The sequence below is a fragment of the Dermochelys coriacea genome, chromosome 1, assembly GCF_009764565.3.
Source record: "Dermochelys coriacea isolate rDerCor1 chromosome 1, rDerCor1.pri.v4, whole genome shotgun sequence".
NCBI classification, from domain to species: Eukaryota; Metazoa; Chordata; order Testudines; family Dermochelyidae; genus Dermochelys; species Dermochelys coriacea.
The window spans coordinates 294,067,134-294,089,110 of NC_050068.2; the positions used below are offsets into that span (position 1 = coordinate 294,067,134).

Consider the following 21,977-nt stretch of genomic DNA (forward strand, 5'->3'; position numbering starts at 1 on the left):
GGCCAAAGAACAAGAGAGAACCGTCATCAGTATTCTTTAGGCCTGTTCTGCACATAGACTGACTGAACAATTGGGCTCCTATTTCTCCATGGTGTGGGGAGGACCATGTCTTCTGAGTCAATACTAGCAACAGTGTCAATGCAATAAAGAGAGGTGAGAGGGTAACAGAGAAAAAGTACAGCTCAAAGTCAAGATGAAGTCACTGCAGAAACTAATGAGCAGCCATGACAATGGGTGAGAGAGTGAAAGGAGTGACAGGTATTAAACATACTGACCATCTTGTTATGCAGTCATACACATTTGTATTCACAATGTTTTTCCCATCCTTTCTGTATGATAGAAACTTGTAAAAGAATCTCGAAAGAAACAAGAGGAAAAGATTGTGCCCTGCTTGATGCTGTGTGACCTGGTAATGTGAAGGAAGCAGCTAGTGAGCCTACCAAAAGCATTGTATGGGTTTCTTACAAGGACATATTGCTAACCCATTCCAGTATGGCTAAGAGTCCTCATCTTCCATCTTCCACGTGATGAAATGCATCTCTGATTTTGGAGAGCACTTGCATCAAAATGTGAAAACATCCTACTTTTCAGTCTTTTAAAAACTGCTGTAATAGTGTTATCAACACACACTAAATCACATGGCAACACCTTGATTCAATGTCCCATGTTTTGTTGCCTCATTAATTCACCATGCAACATTGTACATGAACCATTTGGAACTGACCAGCTCCCACTAAATTCAGTTGTACAACTACCATTGGCATCATCATTGGGAGCAAGGGTTGACCCATCATGTTAACAGTGAGACAAATCTCTCTTATCCACACTGAAAAGTTGGCAGGTATAAAAGAGTCATACAAGGAAGAGACTTGATATGAAATCTGGCCGTATTGAAGTCAATGGAAGTTTTGTCATTGACTTCTACAGAGCCAGGATTTCACCCTCTAAATGAAAGCAGTGTTTAAAATAATGACAAGGGAAAAGTTGGCTGATTGGGAAAAAATAAGACCTTGCTGAATTCAACCAGGATAGTTCACAGTTCATGCTCTGTACTGAGGAGGGCTCTGGTACATGACTCCTTATGCTAGAAGGTGTAATGTCAGAAGGTATTTTTGTGAGTTTGGGGATAATCCAGAAGTGGAGACTATTACAAACAGTTCAGTGAGAAGCAGATGAGAGGGTTCCTGTACATCTACATGCATTTAAAAGCTTGAAAAAAAGAACTAACCCGACTCATTGGTGTGAAGTCTTTCTTTGTAGTTAAAAAGGACAGTACAGAGGGAGGGAGGTCACAAAAATAAAAGGAAATTAACTGTATGTGAAGATATGCTCTAAGAAGCTATTTAAAAAAATAGTCGTATAGTAGAATGGGAGAAACACCACTGCATAGTGCAGTGCACCTGATTCTCACACTACTATAAAATTTCAGTGGTATTATTCTTATATTAATCAGGTGTAAGCAAGAAGAGGATGAGGCCAAAAGTGGCATGCACTGAGGGGCACAAACTCTATGGCTGAGGTCAGACAAAAAGAGGCTCAGGTCAGCACTAACATAACTCCTATAGGAGAGCAATTCCCACCTGTTTATTCTGCGAACTATTATCCAGTGCTGCAGAGTCAGTTTCACCAAGCAAAGGGCTTGTCTATTTGCTGCCAATACTGAGTTTGCCATTCAGAAAGATGAAAAACACCTTTTTCCTGTAGATTACACCTTAGGACTACTTTGGTTAGTAGTTTTGTAAGGAAATGGAGGGAGAAAGTATTAATAAGGAAATGCCAAATGACCCATTTGTCGTTAATCATAGAATCGAAGGGCCTCATCCAGCAAGGTACTGAGAGCTGTCTGAGATACTATACTAAACACCCTTTACTTCCACAAATAAAGAAGGAGTTGCTTAGCATTTCCCAGAATTAGGGCCCCAAAAAGAGATGGAGACCACTAACGAAAGTTGCTGATGGTACTACTTAAGGAGTAAGGTACTTCTTAGCATAAGTAAGGATGCCACAATGTGGCCCATAGGCACCGTTTTATTTATTTCAATGGTTTGTTCTCCCTGAAGCAAGGAAAGGCAGGGCAGGAACTGTGATTGGTGACACAACTCTGGACTGCCCATTACGCAACACTGAGCCTACTTTCAATCCAGCCCAAAGTGAGCAACAATAGGTGTTTTCTCTGCAAGATTTGCTTGTATTGTGCATTAGACACTGCTGAGATTCCTACAAAATCACCAGATTTTTCTCAAAATGGTCCAGCTTTGCTGCAAGACCATTGGTAAATGTCAATTTACATTTCTGCACAGCTTTGGAAGTGGATTCAATATATTACTGAAAACAACGCTGAGCCTTGAAAGGAATGACAAAGTGTTGCATCTGCTATGGCAATTCACTGTACATAATATAATAGCACATCAAAAGAAAAACAAAAACCTGATGTAAATAATCAAATTGAACATGAGTACTGGGGCAAGTCTACCTTAAATGCACACACATCTGTCCAATTTTTCACAGATTTCTTTATTTATTTTATCTGAGAAATTGGGATTTCATCTTCCGCTTAGTTTATCAGTATGTTTTATATGTTCACACCTTTCAGAGGTTAAAAAAAACGGGGAGGGAGGCCAAATTAACTGCACAATAGTATGTTTTCCTGAATCATGTCTGAGTGGTGCATAACCAGTTCATAAATGTTTCATGAATCTGACCCTTAATTTTCAAAATTTCAGATGCATTTATACATAGGTACCTCCCTTCAACATTTATGAATAGCACCTTCCCTTACCTAAATAAAACAGAAATATTTTCATTCAACACATCATCACTTTGAAACTTCTGCAAGCCTAGAATTAGCTTTTAGCATTAGCATTTCAAGAGTATTCATAGGCAGATACTGTTTAGTATTTGTTTGTATTTTTGTCCTCCTTTAAGAAAACAACCTGTAATGTTTTCAATTGAAATTGAATGAGTATTTATGAAATACTGTAGGTACAAGACCAAAATCCAGTAAAAAAAAAAAAGTGTACCACATGCCACGTTTCTCACCCTGCACTCCCAACATGTCTCAACTGTTTTACAGAGGGCTCAGTTCTTGGCCGTTCTGCTCATACAGTCCACAAAGGAGTTAGTTTATGATTAATGTGTTGGGTGGGTAGATGGGAATTGTAATGAGAGTACCTGTGCACAAGGACCCGAGGTTAAATCTTAAAATTCCTTTCACATTGGCTATCAAAGCATAATTACCTTCTGTGAATAAACATATGGCTGTGATTTGAACTAATTGCCAAAGGACTGATTGATCCAAAGCCCACTGAAGTTAATGGAAAGACTCACTTTGACTTCACTGGGTATTGGATTAGGTCACTAGAGATAAAAGGCTGAACCATTCCAATCCCCTGAACCAGTTAGTCCTTCTTGTTAATTTAAGTCTACGTATCTGATGAATGATATGGTTGCTACCCTTACAATCTATGTACCACTGACATGTTCATCTTTATTTTTTTTTAATACAAACAGCTTTATAAACTAATTTGGATTAATGCTGCCTGAGTGTTCTCACAGTTCAAAAGTAAATGTTTAAAGATGTGGCTAGCTATCACTGGATGAAACAAACACTTGTATTTATTATATTGAAACATTTATTGCATTTTAGCAATAAAAAAATCTACCTTTTTTCTCTTCTAATCTTATCTTTTACATCCCCATTGTAGTTATAGGTATAAATACATCCTCTTGATGTAGTGGGCATACATTATAAAAGGGCAGGCAGTTTCTTATGCACTTTACTCAGCACATTTCAGTATTTTATCTTCCTTTTCAGATCTTAACCCATAATCTGATATCCTTCTTTAATACTAGAGGCCAAAATATGGTGGTGGGGAGAAGTCAACAGGCACTGGCAGTCAAGAGGGTTAAGATAGATGGCTTCTGTAACAAGACTAAACAGATACTGTTGCATTAGAAGTTATTTTGGAACAAGAACATTTGTCATGGAGGACCTTAAAGTTTAACTCTACCTGACTCATACTGTCTATAGTCATAGTTGGAATGGACTCATGTGCATGGAGTAGCTGTCTCTGAAACCTAAAATTCTTATCACCAAAATAAACAAACAAACAAACAGTCGATGGTAATTTGTCTGGAATCTTGGCTTTGGCAAATTTCTGTTCTCATTCAATATTGTGACAGATCCTTATTATTACAAAACCTGGCCTGTATCTTGACAAAATACTTGTAATGGAAGTCAAAAACATTGATGTCTGAGCCATATTTCATATTAAATATTAGTTTCCCTTTCTGAAGCATCATTGAGTACTTTGTCAGCCCTGTTGGCAGCCTCCTCATTCTCACTGTTGGTCAAAGGTTCTGCTTCCTTCTTTAGTGCTTTCTGTTTTTCATCTTCTAAATTCTTCTCTTTTGCCAAAAGCCTGTAGTTGATGGCATTGCCAATGAACAACCAAATACTTGCCACAATCACAATTGATCCACAGACAATGTACATGTATTTATAGTCTCCAGTTATATCCACTAACCAACCTGAAAGACAGAAACAAAACAAAACCACACTTGAAAATATTCCGACTGTAGACCGAAATAAATTCCAGATCCTTCCCACAAGTATTATCAATATATGTCCTGCAATATAAGTATTTTCAACATGATAAAAGTTGTCCTATATTGGGCATTTTCACAGACAGATGTACAGTGGAGCTGTAACAAATTTTATATTAGTTAGATTGGCAGTTATTGCATTCATCATCTATAGTAAAATAATTGAAAGACTAGGGAAGTAGAGCCTAGTCAACAATAGTAGGTTGTATACTTTTCTATTCAGATCTGTCTTTTTTTTTTTTTCTCCTCCTAATGTCTTTCTACTGTTGTTTCGGAATGAATGCCTAGCACTCAATGGGGCTGCTTGCAGACAAGAGTCTGGAAAGGTGTCTGCCTTCTCAGCTGCTGTCTCTATGTCTCATTGTGCAGCTGCTATTTGTGCTCCACTTCTGTCCCCAAAGACAGAATATTTCACCTTGGTGTACAGACACCACTGTCATGAAAACTGAGTTTCACACGCTGAAGTATGTTCCCAAGCTTGTACGGGTAATATTTACTCCCCGGGGTGGATCAGCAGCAGCAAAGATCAAATGTGGTACCTCTGTATCTTAACGCATGAACTTCTACCGTCTGAGCTAAAAGAACTTGCTCTGTTAGTCCCGGTTGTATCAGGCTCGTCAGTCTCAGGTTGGCCTTGCCACTACCAGAAGGGGAGTGCCAAAATGAGCAAGCATGATTTACGTGCATAAACCATTTAGATCAAAGAAAAATGTATTTTGACTACCTTTTCACATTGAGGCATTTTTGTAATTCTGTTGCATTTTCTAAACTCTAAATTAAAAGATAGGCTCGCATTACAGCAAAGCACATAAAACACATACTTAATTTAAGCATGAGTAGTCTTATTGAAGTCAATGGGATGATTCACATAATTTAAATATGTGCTTAAATGCTTTGCGGGATTGGGGCCATAATACTGACATACCAACTAGACCTGGTCAAAAGTTAGAATTTCTGTGGGAAACTCCAACATTTAATCACAAATTTTCCAAAGCAAAATAAAGTTGAAAAATGTCCAATATCCTGCTAAATGAAATTTCTGGGAGGGTGAGTTTTGAGTCAATCTAAAGGTTTTGTTTCTATTTTGATTTATCTATATATTTATAATTTTGTATATTTTAAAATTGTGTTTTAATGAATTTTATAATATAATGTGATAGAAAACCATAGAATATATATAATTTCAAAACAAAAAAATGAAATGTTTTATTCTGATAGGTCAAAATATTTCACTTTATCAAAACGCTTCATATGAAATTTGTTGACTGCTTTAATATTAAACTTAAGTACGTTTTACAAAGCATTTAAAAGCAGTAATATTTTATCTAATGCAATAAGACCTTTGAAGGTAATGCACAATGGCTACCCTTTATAAAGTTAGTAGTTTTTGCCTTAAACAAATAGAAATGTTTATCTCAGTATTGGCAGTATTCCCTATGCTTACTACTGGGGAATACTAAAATAATGTATATATTGAGATATTAATAATATAGTACTACAAAAATATTAATATATTGTTGCAACTTAGGTAGATATCCCAGGCAATTTGCTAGTTTTTAATGGTGCCAGTCTCAAAGAATTATTAACAAAAATTAACTTAATGTTCATGCATGAGATCATCAGAATGCTTTAGGAGACCTAAACAGATCAAAACTGGAATATGAGCTTTTCAACCTATTCATCCCTACTTTGTTTTCTCTGTTCAAGTAGAGAAATTAACAAAGGTGACTATATCCAAAGGTGATTATATCCAAAATGTATCCTTTTAAAAAAAATCCACATAACAAATATAAGAAAAATAAATAGCTGTATACTTTATTACTACATTAATATTAGATTTAATATTAATATAGGTTTCAGTGTTTGAAGTGACTGGATTTTATTAGTCATAGGCACAGTCCCTCCACTAGGTGGCATGCCAACTGTCTGTGTTAGAGGAATCTATTGTGTTCCAACATCTATGAAAATAAGATGAGATCAAATCACTTGGAATGACTTGTATAACTGTTAATTATTAATTTCAATGAAATAAAGTGTACATTTTATAATCAGCTGGCATCATTTACATTTTCATTAACAAATAAGTTCAACAGATGTTATTTTAGGACAAATTATAGCCTGGGTCATGCAAACATTTACCTATATAACTTTACTCACTTGAGTAGTCCCATTGACTTCAATAGGAGTACTCCTGCGTGTAGTAGTCAGTGTGCAGGAAAGAGTTTGCTGTACTAGGATCTACATTTATAATTCACACCTATAACATCTAATATTGTTTAGTTAAAATGTATATATTTGTATATATTTAGTTCAAATTAATATTTGGTCAGGGATTTTAAAATTGGATTTTGGGCACCTAATTCACTAAAACTCTTTTGAAAATCCCAGTTCTATTACCAGAATTCTAGTGGTGATCAGTATGTGAAAATTAACTAACACTGTCTTTTCATAATGAGGGACAATGCTCTGCTTATGCTCTGAGGGGCAGCATCCATCGGAGCCCTCTTGTGCGTGCACCTTACCTAGCCATGTTGTGAGAATCAATCTTATTTCAATAACCTCACTTGTATTGGGGATTAAAGCAGTAAGGTAGTAAAGTATCATGTGGGGAGCTTTAAAATGACAATTTATATATGTACCATTTTATTTTTAAGCAGCCACTGGTTTGGCAGCCATTGGTTAGGGAAATTAGGAGCCATTTTGAGAGGTAGCAACTATAGATGTAGCTTCTTTGCTATGGGGAATCAAGTGGAGTCCCATGAATGTAGCCAATTTGACAGAGAGGGAGCTGTGCTGGCCAGGAGGTAGGGAAGCACCACTATGGAAGAGATGCTCTCAGCACTGCTAACTGCCTAGTAAAGCACATGAAAAATAGGACTGGGTGGCTAGCAATGAGAGCAAATATCATCTTAGCTGTAGATCATGAAAGCTTATGCTCAAATAAATTGTGTTAGTCTCTAAGGTGCCACAAGTACTCCTTTTCTTTTTACCATCTTACTGTATCTTATCTATGTATGTATCTCTACCTATATAGTTACATACACAGCCATGGTGACTACACACCATACACACACAGGCAATATAAATCTGCATATAAATCTAAATCTGTGATATGCCAAAAAGAAAAAGGAAAAAAAAGGGTAAATTCAAAAGAACAAACGGTGAAAAAACATGACAGTTCTTGTGGCAACATTAAGTAACATGTGCACATTAAATATTTTAGATACATATGAATAATAACTTAAATATTTACACTTAGCCCAGTGACATCAGAAAGGAGAATAAAAAGGAATCCTTACCTCCTAGAGGGGGGCCTAGGAGAACAGGGCAGCACTCCACAATTGTGACAAGTCCCACAGCACTGGAAAATCTGGCAGCACCAACGAGATCCATCAATGACTCAAAAAGGATACTGCTAACCATTCCAAAAGCAAACCCAAAAAGTACAGCATACACCACCAGGCCTGTGTAATCCCCTGCCAGTGGGCACATGATATGACAGATGCCATTGTACAAGACAGCAAAACTAAAGAAGTACTGGATTTTTGGCCGGATGTATTTGGAGTTTGCTACAAGTCCCATTGAAGGCCTAGCAAACATGTCTACAAAAGCTAGAATAGACAGCAAAAAAGCAGCAGAATATTCATCAATTCCCTTGTGTTTGGCATAAGGAGCCAAGAATACTATTGGGGCAAAGAAGCCAACAAACATAATAACATTTCCTGACAAATAAACCAGAAACCCTCTGTGTTTAAAGAGGGATAGATCTAAGTAATTATTCACGGTTTGCCAGAATGACTTCTTCTTGTTATTCATGTGTAAGGCTGAATCTCCTGATCCCTTCTCGACATCTTTTTTCACAGGAGGAACTGGTTTTGGTCCAACAGGTCTCATGAGTGACCCAGCCACACAGCAGTTCAAAAGAAGTCCTCCCAGAATAAGAAAGCTTCCTTTCCATCCAAATGCATTAAAGAGAAATTGATTGAGAGGTGCCAGTGTGCTTAGAAACACTGGACTTCCAGCCATGGCCAGTCCATTAGCAATGGGACGTTTCTTATAGAAATACTTGCCAATCATAGTCAAGGCAGGCTGCAAGTTGAAGGCTAAGCCAAGACCTAAACAACAAAAGAGCACAGCGTTATTGCATGTAATACGTTGAAAACTCTTCATGATAAGCAGACAAAATCATTCAAAAAAGCTAAAATGCCATTCAGAAATTCCAAATGAAGATAAAATGTTATCAGCACTGGAAAATGAAATGTGCTTTCACTGCTTTCCACATATTTTAATGTCACCACTATGTCACACTCGAGTTCTGTCATTTCCTTGTATTGCATTGCAATAAAAGTAAATACTCATAGTAATGTTTGAGCAATTATATAGACAATGGAGTGACAGAGAAAAAATGGTATCAAGACCTTGAATACACCATTTTTGTATTTTACTAAGCTGCAACACAATTCTCTCCTGGTTCATTTCACAAAAGTTATTAAATATCACTTCATCTACAAAAGAGAGCACATTATATTTAGAACTATAAATCCACTGGCTTTTATCCCTTTATCCCTTTTTAAGGTTGAACATGTATCAAAGTAAGGTGTAAAATGATTAATAAATAATGATTTTGCAGGAAATCCAGCCCCACGTCCACAGCTCTGGAGGACCTGGTAGTGGAATCACTGGTTAAGTGGGAACTGCACTGGGGTGGGAAAGGGGCTGTGTGGGGATGCACAGCTCCAGCTCCCTGCACAGCAGAGCACAGGGGTGAGGCAGAGTTGGGCCAGATGTGCAGTCAGAGGATCCACCTGTGGTCCTTCTTCTTGGGTGGGGATACACCAGAACCGCCGAGTTTTAGTAGCAATGCACCCACTATGTAGTCTCAGAGGAAGGATTCCTTCCCTTTTCTCCCATGAGCAAACCCTCACTCCTTGGGCTAGGTAGTGGGTCCCTGCATTTGACTCTTAAAAAGTAGAGACGTGAGATCTTAAACAAAACAAAACAAACAAGATATCCACCACATTCAGTAAGAAAGCTCCTTGAAGTCTTTAAACCATGATTTAAGGACTTCAATAGCTCAGACATAGGTGAGGTTTTTTGTAGGAGTGGATGGGTGAGATTCTGTGGCCTGCGCTGTGCAGGAGGTCGGACTAGATGATCAGAATGGTCCCTTCTGACCTTAGTATCTATGAATCTATGAAAGGTTTCTTTCAAAATGATTATCTTTTACTCAAGTCAATTACAGATAAACATAAGCTTTGATGTAGTGACAGAATAAGATCTCATTGTTGTATTCCATGCTTCTATATGACCTCTAATCTCACCTTCTTTCTTTATTCAAAAGAGATGCTTTTAAAAAATTAGAATCCCTTTGGTAGCGAGGTAATTTAATCTAGTGGCTTTATTATCACTTTAATTCCCACCCTTTGATCAGTTCCTAGAGCTCTGGTGATTTAGTATTGGTTTTCAGACAGGAATATTTTTATTCTGGGGCCAGCTGGACCCTGCCCAGCATACTATTTTGTTGAATATGGATATATATATTTTGTGAGCCTATACAGCTTAGCATTAGAGCTTGCATATCTACTAGACCACTACTCATCTCTGCTGTTTTATTCATAGTATGGTATGACTGAAGGCTAAAAAAAGAACCAATGCAAAATCCAATACAAATTACTCTAATAAGTGCTGTCATGCGTCAGTCAATTCCTGTATTGTAATTATAGTGCAGTACAGTATGGCACATACATAGGGCATTTATTGAATAAAATAATCAGAAGTGCATGAAATATCCCAAGCAGTAATTTAATATCCTAAAAATCAGTTTAAAGGAGTACAGTTCCGGATAGCTGAAATTAACTGGACTAGTTACCATTTTTGAACAAGTTACTTACCTCCAACAATTCCTACACATATGTAAAGCTCCAGGACACTATTGCAGAAAGAAGAAGCAATCATTCCAAATGAACACAATACACCTCCTGCCATCATCACTGGCCGGCAACCATATTTGTTCACCAAGACACTGCTTAAGGGACCTAATGGCAGGAAAAGGAGAAATGATCCATCATGCAGTGATAAATATATATGCAGTTGAGTGTTTTCAGTGATTAAAAGTCCCTCCTTGTGAACCTGACAACACAAGAACTTACATACTAGAAGTCAAAAGAACTACTCACCCTTCCTGGGTGTATTTGAAGGATCTGGCCCTATATAATAACCTGTGGTCATGGAAGTGGATCAAAGGATGTAAGGCATGAGTGCAGCAAGCTTGTTAATTACAGTTCTCAAAGAACCAACAATTGGGCCAGTCAATGGAAGTTTTGGGTATGCAAGAAATGGAGGATTAGGCCCACTGTCTAGTTCAGAATTTCAAATGGAAGGAAGTTGTTTAATCAAAACTATAATTAACAGAGCAGAAGAGATCTCTAAATGAGTCAGATTACATCTTTTGATAGAATGAAAGCTCTTCTGAACTCCCTATAACTGTTGCTGTTGACTAGGGCAACACACTTAATTATGTCAATGGGACTACTCCCTTGTTTAAAGTGTTGAAATTGTGCATAAATAACTCACAGCTGAGATCTATTTTCCTTGTCCAGATCTGAATGAGAGTGATAATGGACAGTATCATTCTGTTCTGTAGTCTGAAGCTTCTGAAGTATGCTTGGTATAATGGCCTAGAAACTTTGAAAATATGGCTACAAACCTGCTTTTTAGTTTCAAATGAAATTTATTCCAGTGTAATTTTGTCCATACCAAACAAAGAACCAGCATGCAATCTGTCATGATGTGCTCTGTATGTTCTTTAAAGGCCCACAACAGGAAGAGATGGTGTCTGGCATATCAAGTCTAAGAAGCTGTCAGAGTTGCTTTAGGAAGCTTGCACTACACCTGATTGTACTATATGTGGCCCTAACCATCATTAACAGTTTTACTTTTTTAAGCACTATATTCACTCCATTTAAAAAACAGGGTGGGGGGTGTTAGATTTAGAACTGGTGATAAAAGAAACAAGATATAAAGTGAAATGTCAAGCATTACATTTGGTTTTACTGAAAATCATTCTGGTTCCTACTGTGTATTCGCTCCAGAACAAATTTCTCATAATGAATACCTAAAGAAATATACATCAGCATTTTCACTGGCAACACAAATCAAGTTCAACAAAATTGGAGATATACATTGTTTGCAGTATGTCCTACTTTGGGTCCAAATGTTTGACCTATCTTAAAACTATTAGTGACGGGTTACATGCAAAAGTCTTAGGCCCATACCATGCCATCAATATTTTAAGCATAAGTCTCAATTGAATATGATGGAAGTAGGTTGACCAGATAGCAAGTAAGAAAAATCGGGACACAGGTGGGGGTAATAGGCACCTATATAAGACATAAAGCCCCAAATATCGGGACTGTCCCTATAAAATCGGGACATCTGGTCACCCTAGATCAGTGGTTTTCAAATTTTTTTACAGGGGATCCAATTGAAGAAAATTGCTGATGCCCATGACCCAACAGAGCTGGAGATGAGGGGTTTGGGGTGTGGGGGGGCTCAGGGCTGGGGCAGAGGGTTGGGGTGCAGGGGTGAGGGCTGCGGGGTGGGACCAGGAATGTGGGGTTCAGGGTGTGGGACGGTGTTCTGGGCTAGGGTATGCAGTTGGGGTACAGGAGGGGGTCAGGGCTCTGGGCTGGGGTGCAGGCTCTGGGGTGCGGCTGGGAATGAGGGGTTTGGGGTGAAGGAAGGGGTTCCAGGTTTGGGGGGGCTCAGGGCTGGGGCAAGGGATGGGGCATGGGGTTGGGGCACAGACTCACATCCGGCAGCTCCCGGTCAGCAGCGCAGCTGGGCTGCAGAGGCAGGCTTCCCGCCTCCTCCTGGCACCGCGGATCGTGCTGCACCCTGGAAGCGGCCAGCAATGAGTCCCGCTCCTAGGCAGTTGTGCACAAGCGGCTTTGCACGACTCTTGCCCACAGGATGCTTTGAGTGGGGGCAGCATGTGTACTCCCATGGTCCCCCTGCCTAGAAACCGGACCCGCTGATGGCCACTTCTGGGGCCTAGCGCGGTGTCAGAAAAGGACTTTTAACATCCCAGTTGGCAGTGCTGACCAGAGCAAGGCGACCAAGTGCATGACATGCCATGACCCAGTACTGGGTCGTGATCCACGGATTGAAAAACACTGCCCTAGATGGAAGTGCAGTTTAAAAATCAATGGCATGATACAGTCCTTAGTTTCGTTAAACACACTGAAGTCTGGATACTTTCCAAAAGGTTTCCAGCACAGTTTTCAAGAGATTGAATGGGATGACAGGCCTTCTCATGAGATTCATAGATTCATAGATACTAAGGTCAGAAGGGACCACTCTGATCATCTAGTCCAACCTCCTGCACAACGCAGGCCACAGAATCGTGGTTTAAAGACTTCAAGAAGCAGAGAATCCTCCCTCAAGTGATCCATGCCCCATGCTACAGAGGAAGGCGAAAAACCTCCAGGGCCTCTCCAATCTGCCCTGGAGGAAAATTCCTTCCCGACCCCAAATATGGCAATCAGCTAAACCCTGAGCATATGGGCAAGATTCACCAGCCAGATACTACAGAAAATTCTTTCCTGGGTAACTCAGATCCTATCCATCTAATATCCCATCTCAGGGGATTAGGCCCATTTACCCTGAATATTTAAAGATCAATTACTTACCAAAATCACATTATCCCATCATACCATCTCCTCCATAAACTTATCGAGTAGAATCTTAAAGCCAGATAGATCTTTTGCCCCCACTACTTCCCTTGGAAGGCTATTCCAAAACTTCACTCCTCTGATGGTTAGAAACCTTCATCTAATTTCAAGTCTAAACTTCCTGATGGCCAGTTTATACCCATTTGTTCTTGTGTCCACATTGGTGCTGAGCTGAAATAATTCCTCTCCCTCTCCTGTATTTATCCCTCTGATATATTTATAGAGAGCAATCATATCTCCCCTCAACCTTCTTTTAGTTAGGCTAAACAATTAGGCTAAACAATCCTTAAGTCTCCTTTCATAAAACAAGTTTTCCATTCTTCGGATCATCCTAGTAGCCCTTCTCTGTACCTGCTATTCAATACTTTTAATTTCTGGTCAGGTCAGAAATATTTTGGGAACAGTTCCCTATGTGATCGATTGGCATGTCTTCTTTCAGCACTAAGCATTAAAAAATTACTGAGAAGCATGGAATTGAGAAATCAAACTCAAAGCTTTGACCAGATACTTCCTGCATTGTGACCTGAAGCTTACTGAATTTATGCTCTCATGAACCATGATCCAACCATGAAGGCTCCTACTGAGAACACCCTTTTGTCGGTCCTGGGATGTACAACTCCAGGAAAGAACCATTGTTGCCCTCTGTACCTCAAACGAGCACCCTGAAACCCCCATATTCACCACTGTCATGTAATTATGATATGTTTTATACAAAGTAAGCCTCATGAGGTATCATCTTAAAAGTCTTGATCTGTTGAACATTAATATCCTGTTGGATTGTATGTACTACCATTGAATGTGAAGTTTTATGAAGTTTTGATGTGCGTGTTACTGAAATATATTGTGAGTTTGGGGACACCTACAACCAGCCTTTCCGGTACTACAATGGAGTAGCAGACATGCTGATGGCGAATTAAAGGCAAATTCACTTGCCCAAAGTCCATCCCAGAAGACTTTTCAGAAAGAGCATGTAGACAATGGAGGCTCCTTGACCAATGGGGGTGGACCTCCACATGACAAGCATAAATCTTTTCAGCAAGCTGGAAGAAACTATAAAGAGGGGAAGTGACATCATGACTTGGCCTCACTCCCACACAACTCAACCCCTGGAAACACATCTGGAGGACAAAGACTTTGAACTGAGGAGGGTGATCCCAAGCTGGAGCAGAGTTCTAACCTATGTACCTGCGACCTGTTTATACCATCCATCAGGCTGAGACACTGCTTTATTCAAATCCTATTCAGTTTATAGAACTCAGATTGTGAATTTACTTTTATTTATTAGATAACCAAATTTGACCTCTATGCTTACTACTTATAATCACCAAAAATCTACCTTTCTGTAGTTAATAAATCTGTTTTCTATTTTACCTAAAACGGTGTGTTTTGGTTGAAGCGGTTGGGCAATATCAGCTCAGGTTACAAAGGTGAGTGTGTGTCCTCTCCATATCAACTGGGTAATAAACTTACACTGGTCAGGCTTCTAACAAGGACAAGATGGCATATTCCAAGGGTGCCAGGCTAGAGAACTGGGAGGAATTGGCTGGATCCTCTCTATTGTTGGTTTATGAGTGGCTGGGAGAAGCATTCATGTAATTCAGTTGGGTGTGTCCCTGCCTGTGAACGTCTATGTCAGTGCAGTACCTGACAGAGGTTGGCCACAGTGTGAGAGGGATACCCCAAGTTGGTGGGACAGAGGGCTCAGCGGTCCCACAGTTCAGATTGCACCTCAGGAACCCCATCACAACCATCATGCTAGGAGAGAGGGGAAGAGGTGAGCACTCAAAGAGCTGGGTCTCAAGCCATTTAAAGCTTTGTACACTATAAACAACACCTTGAGCTGCATGTAGAAGTGTATAAGATTATGGAATACTGGAGTTATGGACTTCTAGCAACTTGGACCTCTTCTCATGAGGGAAGAAGAATCAGGAATAGTGAATGGGTTCGAAGAGCCATGGAAGAATGGATGGGAGGTACACATACTTGAGCGTGGAGTGTTGAGTGTTGGAAGAATATGGGGATGGCACCCGAGAGAGATTTCAGTAAAACATGTATTAAATTGTTGACTCAGATTTATTAATACACACACCAAAAAGCCACCTAGGCACCACTACCAACTATTTAAAAGCACAACCAAACATGGAGACAAAACCTGAATAGCCTTCACCATACACCACAGAAACTAATTAAAGAAAATAATTAGGCAAATACCCCCACCCTCCCTAAAAATGACCCTTAAAATAACATTCTTCATCCCAGAAGCCCCACAACAAAAAGTGTCCTGAAGATGAACATATTGGGCCTTTTTTTCAGAATGGGAAAGGGGAGGAAAAGAGAAAGTTCATGGACAAAGTTCTGCCAGCATCTCCCTGGAAACTCTAGCTCAAGCATCTCTACTGGAATGGGCTGCAGGTGAAGCTTCCCCTTGGGGAGACTAGCCCCCTACCCTGCTTCGTCTAGCTGAGGCCCAGACTCTTTCAGCCAAGGCCACACCTCCACTTACTGCTTTCAGCCCCCTTCTCTTCTCCACAGAGAAGAGCTTGGTTGGGGCCACCGGAGCCGGGCTGAGAGCTTGGTCCCGGCTGGGGTTGAGCTCTTAGCCTCAGCTGGGATCATGGAGGAGCTCTCAGCCCTGCCTCAAGCTCTGAGCCTTCAGCCCCTCCCCCATTTTGCCCTTTGCACCCCCCCCAAGACCACACCCCATTTTACCCCCTCCCCAGTGGCCCTGCTCCTGTCACATCCCCACTCTGCCTCTTCCACCCTGAGGCCCCTTCCCCCTCTCCCCTCCCCACTGTGGCCCTGAGACCAGAAAAGCTACGTGCTCCCACCCTGGCCCTTGGACTATGGTGGGGGGAGATTTTTCTGGGGGCTCCAAATCTGCCACTGCCCTCCTCCTTCTGGTGGCACAAGGTTTGGGGAAGCTTAGCCTCCTCCAGCCTCCATTATGTGCCGCCCATGTCTACTGGTCTTAAATTATGGCAGTAATGCATGGGGAAATAAATATCTCATAAGTAGAGAGACAAGGTACTCCAAACATCATTTTCCTAGACCTGAAGAAGAGCTCTATGTGACTCAAAAGCTTGTCTCTTTCTCATCAACAGAAGTTAGTTCAATCAAAGATATTACCTCACTCACTTTGTCTCTCTAATATCCTGGGACCAACATAGCTACAACTACACTGCATACAACAATGGAAGATATTGTAAATATAGGCAGGTCCCAGGCATTTAGCACTTTTTAGGTCAAAGCCAATACTGGCTTAAACTCCAACTAGAAGGCAACCAGTGCAGATCCCAGAGAACCATTGATCTATTTGAGATCCCATGTTCTTGGGTCGGTGGTAGGTGAGGATAAAAGGGAAGAATTGGAGGCACCTGTGCTCTGCATGGCCATAGAGTATAATGTTGTTTTAAGTACAACTTTGAAATCAATTTGCTGACTTTCAAACTTCTTTTTAACTACAACATTCTATTAAAGTTTTTCCTGTAAGTTATCAACATGTATTTACCACCTTAACTCCAGTTTAATTTTGTTTTCTGGGAATATTCCAGTACTTCAGTTTAAAATACAAACATGTGGGGAATATTAATTGTCATATAAACCATAATGTTGGGTTAAACCACTGAATGAGGAAACTCCAAATATTTCCCAGTTTCAATCAGACCTGATAAGTGGATTAAACATTTTATGCTGATGTCTTTGCATATACTTTGGTTTTTAGAGTCTCATAAACTACCACCTATTCATCAGTGTATATGGATTTATGAATCTGCATAAATTCTAGTTGTGAGCATGTAATCAGGCCTTTCATGGGCATGCACAAATTTGATTTTACATTTAACTGCAACTAAAATCATTTAAGTAATGTTCACATCCAAGCATGTATCGATATCTGCTGCAAATTCTACTTTTCAATATAAAGCAAATTTCAGCCATTCAACTTCAAGAAACAAATCAGTTGCAAAATCATGCTATTTGCTAATATATATATATATATATATTTAAAAAACAAGTAAAAAATAAATTCTGATTCAATATGCAGACTTCTTGACTCTTAAATGGGAAAATTATGTACTTTCTATTTCTATCCTTGCCTGGATTTTCACTTAATTCTTCTCTGGCTGGCAGGGTAGGCAGACTTTTCAAGGGAAGAAGGGAACAATTCTCACCTGTGTATGTGTCAACCTGGATAAGAGGGTTACAGAGAGATGGTTTGGGAGAGGGTCAGGGAGCTGTACACAGGTGGCTTTTGGTAGCTGAGGACCCTTTTCCATCCCTTCCTCCTCACGAGCCTCACTGAAAGGTAGATTCAGCTCTACATGCAGGAGAGGTTTGGCTCCATAGCTCATACATTTGTGGGATCATCTGGTGGTCTTGTTTGTATGTATGAGACCAGTGAGTCAACATGTAAGAGGACATGCAAGAGGATGCAAGCTGGTTCTGAAGGTGCATGTACACTCAGCTAGTGTGCTGTCCTTTCCACTAGCCCTGGTGGCTAGGTGCTTTCTGAGGTAGCCAGTCTGCAGGCATGTGCAAAACTGAGGCAAAACACTGTTTTAGTAAAACTGACAAGGATGCTGAGATCGGTCAAAACTTTTCTTCTTCCTGGGGACTGATTTGATCAACAGAGGAATTAACAATACCATATGATTCTGCTAAAGCCTTCTCTTTATGCTTGGTCACGACTAGACTTCTTACATCAGGACTGCTTAGCCCAGATGTCTGCTCTCCAGAGAGCCATTTATACTTCTGTTTCATCTCAGATTGGAGTGGACCGAGTTCTTCCCAAAGATTTGTTTTTTTTCCAGGCTCTGACTCTGACCTATTGCAACACAGTCATACTTAAGGGTGCAGAAAGGGAGGAGTTTTCCCAAAGTCCATGGCTGGGAAAGTCACAGTCCCAAGCAAAATATTGTAAAAAGGAGCCATAGTCCTAGCTCCACCATAAAGCTTTAGCTTCCACTCCTCCTGTTGCATCTTGAGGGAAGACAGTTCATCCCTTGAGATGGTAAACATATGGCCTCTAAGGGGAATAATTCACAACAAACGTGTGCCAGTCGGTGATGTCTTTTCCCGTGGCCTCCCAAAGATACTTAAGGATGCTCTTGGATGTTTCTAATTGTTCTTCTCCTTGCTTTTCTCTTTAAAAACTTGTCACTGTTATGGGATCCCCCAGAGGTGTATAACAAATACAGGAAAAAATGGTTTCCAACTTCCTCTTACTCCACTCCTTGCCCTTTCCAGAAATCATGGAAATGGAAGAGTGAAAATGTTGATGAAAAATGGAAATATTTTTGCTAGTTTTTTTAGCAAAATTTCTCCCATTCTCAGTATAAAGTTATCCTTTCTAGCAGTCTAAAACTCTCAACACATTTCATGTTCCTCAGATCACATAGAGGAAACATTACAGAAACATCCTGCTTGACTAAACTGGGAGGAACATTGAATACAGTAGATGACCAGCTTGATAATAAAAGTCTAGAAGTTTTGTCAAAGCAAAACTATTCACTATTCAGCAAATTATCAGGAGAGAGATGGCAATAGTTGAAGCCTTTTCAAATGACAAAGGACTCTGGATTTTTATCTGGAGCTTTTTTCCTAAACTGTCACCAGTGGGAACACTAATGCTGGATATATTAGCCAGCTCTCAAAATCAGCACTTTTAAATTCTTCATCATGATCCCATGCATTCTCTATCCTGTGATCATGCTCAATTCCTGTCTGGCTTATTTTATACCCTCTTTTCAGTTGCTTATCCTCTTATGCATTTCTCATCTTCTGGGCCCGATTCTCTGTAGCCTTGACGCTTAATTAATCATTTACACTAATGCTACTGAAAAGCCTGGAAACATTTTGCATCCACTTTGCACTGATGTAAATGACTACAAAAGGCTCAGGGCAACAAAGTTTCAGGCTTATTGCTTTCTCAGTATGTAAATTACACTTATCTTACATATCACAGGATGCCAGGTTGATGCAAATGGCACTACCTTAATCATTTAAATTATTTTTTTTCACTAACGTACACCCAAAGTGTAATCTACATCATTGGATAAGTCACTGATTAATCTGACTTGTCTTTTGCAGGTGCTTTAGTATTTGTTCAATGTATTTGGCTCTATATAAAGTACCTTTATACATAGGAAGGATAACCTAAACTTGTGGCATGATAAACTCTATGACCCTCACTTGAAGGCTCTTAAATGAATAAGGATGAATATCACCTCTGTAAAAAGCCTACATGCCACTTAATTCACACTTAGGTTCCATTTTGAGTGTTTACATGAGATTTTGCTGCGCAATACACCTTGTGCTGGCCCCTCTGCACAGTGGTAAATTTAAACCTATTGGGCAGATCCTTAGCTGGTGTAAATCTTCATAGCTCCATTGCAGTCAGTTTATACCAGCTGAAGATTTGGCCAGAGGTGAACAACACGACTCTGATGTAGAAATAGAATATATTTTTGTTCCCTTTAAATAAAAAAGGTACCAGTAATCTTGTTGTTCTTATCCTCTCACTTGCTAATTTCTCTTTTCAATCACCATTTTAATCTTTCCTCTCATGCTAAGCATGATGCTGTACATGAGCAGCAATTAAAAAAGACTACACATGACTGAATAATAAGGTATAAAAAGCAGGTGTTTGAAGGAATGACACTTTTACCTTCTTAAAAAATACTAACTGTGCTAATATGATCTTAAAAAAACTTGACCAGTAAAATATTCTATTGTTAAAAATCTTAACATGATATTTCTGCTGAACTGAATGTTTAGGACTCATTTTATGTGTTATACGTTTAATACACACACACTCACACATTTACCTGTTCTGATCTTTTATCATCCCTAAAAGGAATACATAGTTCATGAATGATCTAATTCTGAAGACAATGAAACAGCTTTCTAATGAAGGTTTCTAAGAGTTCAAAGGATGCAAACCAGATAATATTTCAATTTCATAATACCTAGATATTTCCATTTCATAATACCTAGAGGTAATGGTAGTGGCAGATCAGTTTTAAGGCCACAGAATAGAATAAAGGAAGATTTAGTTGGCATAAAATTTATATCCTGCAGTGCTCTCAGGTAGAATAACATTTATGAGTCCAAATATATTAGGTATACTCCATTAATTTATAAGAAGAAGAGAAACTAGGACAGTAGAATCCCTGCTTTCTTCTTTCTGTTCCATCATTTTTTATACTAAGAACAAGTATATTCCTCTTAGACAGATTTCCCACAAACGTGTAACACTCTTTCTGATAGAAGAAAAATGTTTTGTAACTTAACTTAACTGGATGATAGCTAATCAGACTGCACAGATGATAACACCAGCTGGTACAGGTATCAAACTGCCATCAATGACCTTCAGTTGTACACAGAGGTCATCTTCAAGTCTTTCCTATGTATACGCTCACTGCAGAAGTGACATTTATTTTAATACGTAAATACACTTGTTTTTAGGTATTGTCTCAAGTCTTACTTCTAGTTTGACTTCTCATTGATATAATTTTTACTGGAACTAAAACCCTTTCACGCCCATATTATGTTTAGTGTACTGCCCACTTGTGCTCTGAATTTTCTTCTGTCTTGACAACACTAGAGATTGCTTAATACAATGATAGCATTTAAAACAAATGCTAACAATTAATACTTCATACATCATACTTGATCCCTTTGAAACCACGCATTTGAAACGAGTCAATCTGAACAATGTGACACATTTGTACATAACATGAAAGTCATGAAAGAAATTGAAAATAAGTGCAGTAGTCTTATTTTATCTTGTGGTAATATACTGTTATAGATGGCAGCCTGCCAAGTCCGATGATATAAACACAACTACACTATTGGCCATATGGTTGGAAAAGTCAGTGTAACTCTTTTCCGTCTGGATTTAGACTTACTTCTGTTTTCTACTAGACTGGAAATGTCTGAGGAACTCTAGAATCTTAAAAAGAAACACATCCACTAATGTTAGTTTGGTATTTTACTACCTACAAAACCTATTTGCATGTGATGAGTTGATTTGTTTGGACAAAGGGCCCTAGGTTAGTTTGCTAAAACAAAACCTTAGTTTTTCCTGTATAAGCTACTTGCTCAACAACAAATGCTTTTTTGTAATTTCCTGACACTGCTTGAAAAATGGCTTGTGTGGCATCAGGTAAAATGTAAAATTTTTAGTCTGATCACATTGAAAACTTGTTCACATCCTTGCACAATGCTTTAAAATCTATTTTTGATAGGTCTAAATGGGACTAAAGGGCTTTGTGAGGTGATACAATTTCTATTTCCAATTTTCTGTTTCTTTTGATCACTTCTGTAGGGTTGGGGGGAGGGGGAGGACTGGGGGGCAACACAGCATGGAGGAAGGGAACCTAAAAAAGGATACATGAGTTTTAAAACTTGTCAAAATTTGCAGTACATATATCTACATATTCTCCCTCCCTTCCCCCCCCCAAAAAGGGTAACGTTGATTTAAGGTTGCTAAACTGCACAGCTCATTAGCACAAAGCATATAAAACAAGGAAAAAGCAGTTAAGTCTTTCAGGTTTCAGGGTAGCAGCCGTGTTAGTCTGTATTCACAAAAAGAAAAGGAGTACTTGTGGCACCTTAGAGACTAACAAATTTATTTGAGTA

The 21,977-nt window shown here is 39.3% G+C and overlaps 1 protein-coding gene across 3 annotated transcripts in view; it reads right to left on the reverse strand.

The window, feature by feature from the left end:
• Positions 1–2,748: 2,748 nt before the first annotated feature.
• SLC16A7 (solute carrier family 16 member 7) overlaps positions 2,749–21,977 on the reverse strand; it is a 153,617-nt gene continuing 134,388 nt past the window's right edge. For all 3 annotated transcript variants that reach the window (XM_038387199.2, XM_038387200.2, XM_043494176.1), the window contains exons 3-5: positions 10,497–10,640; positions 7,905–8,720; positions 2,749–4,530 (exon numbers count right to left, since the gene is read on the reverse strand). In XM_038387199.2, the coding sequence (XP_038243127.1) occupies positions 4,271–4,530; positions 7,905–8,720; positions 10,497–10,640 (1,220 nt within the window). In that variant the 3' untranslated portion in view covers positions 2,749–4,270. The remainder of the gene's footprint in view (positions 4,531–7,904; positions 8,721–10,496; positions 10,641–21,977) is intronic.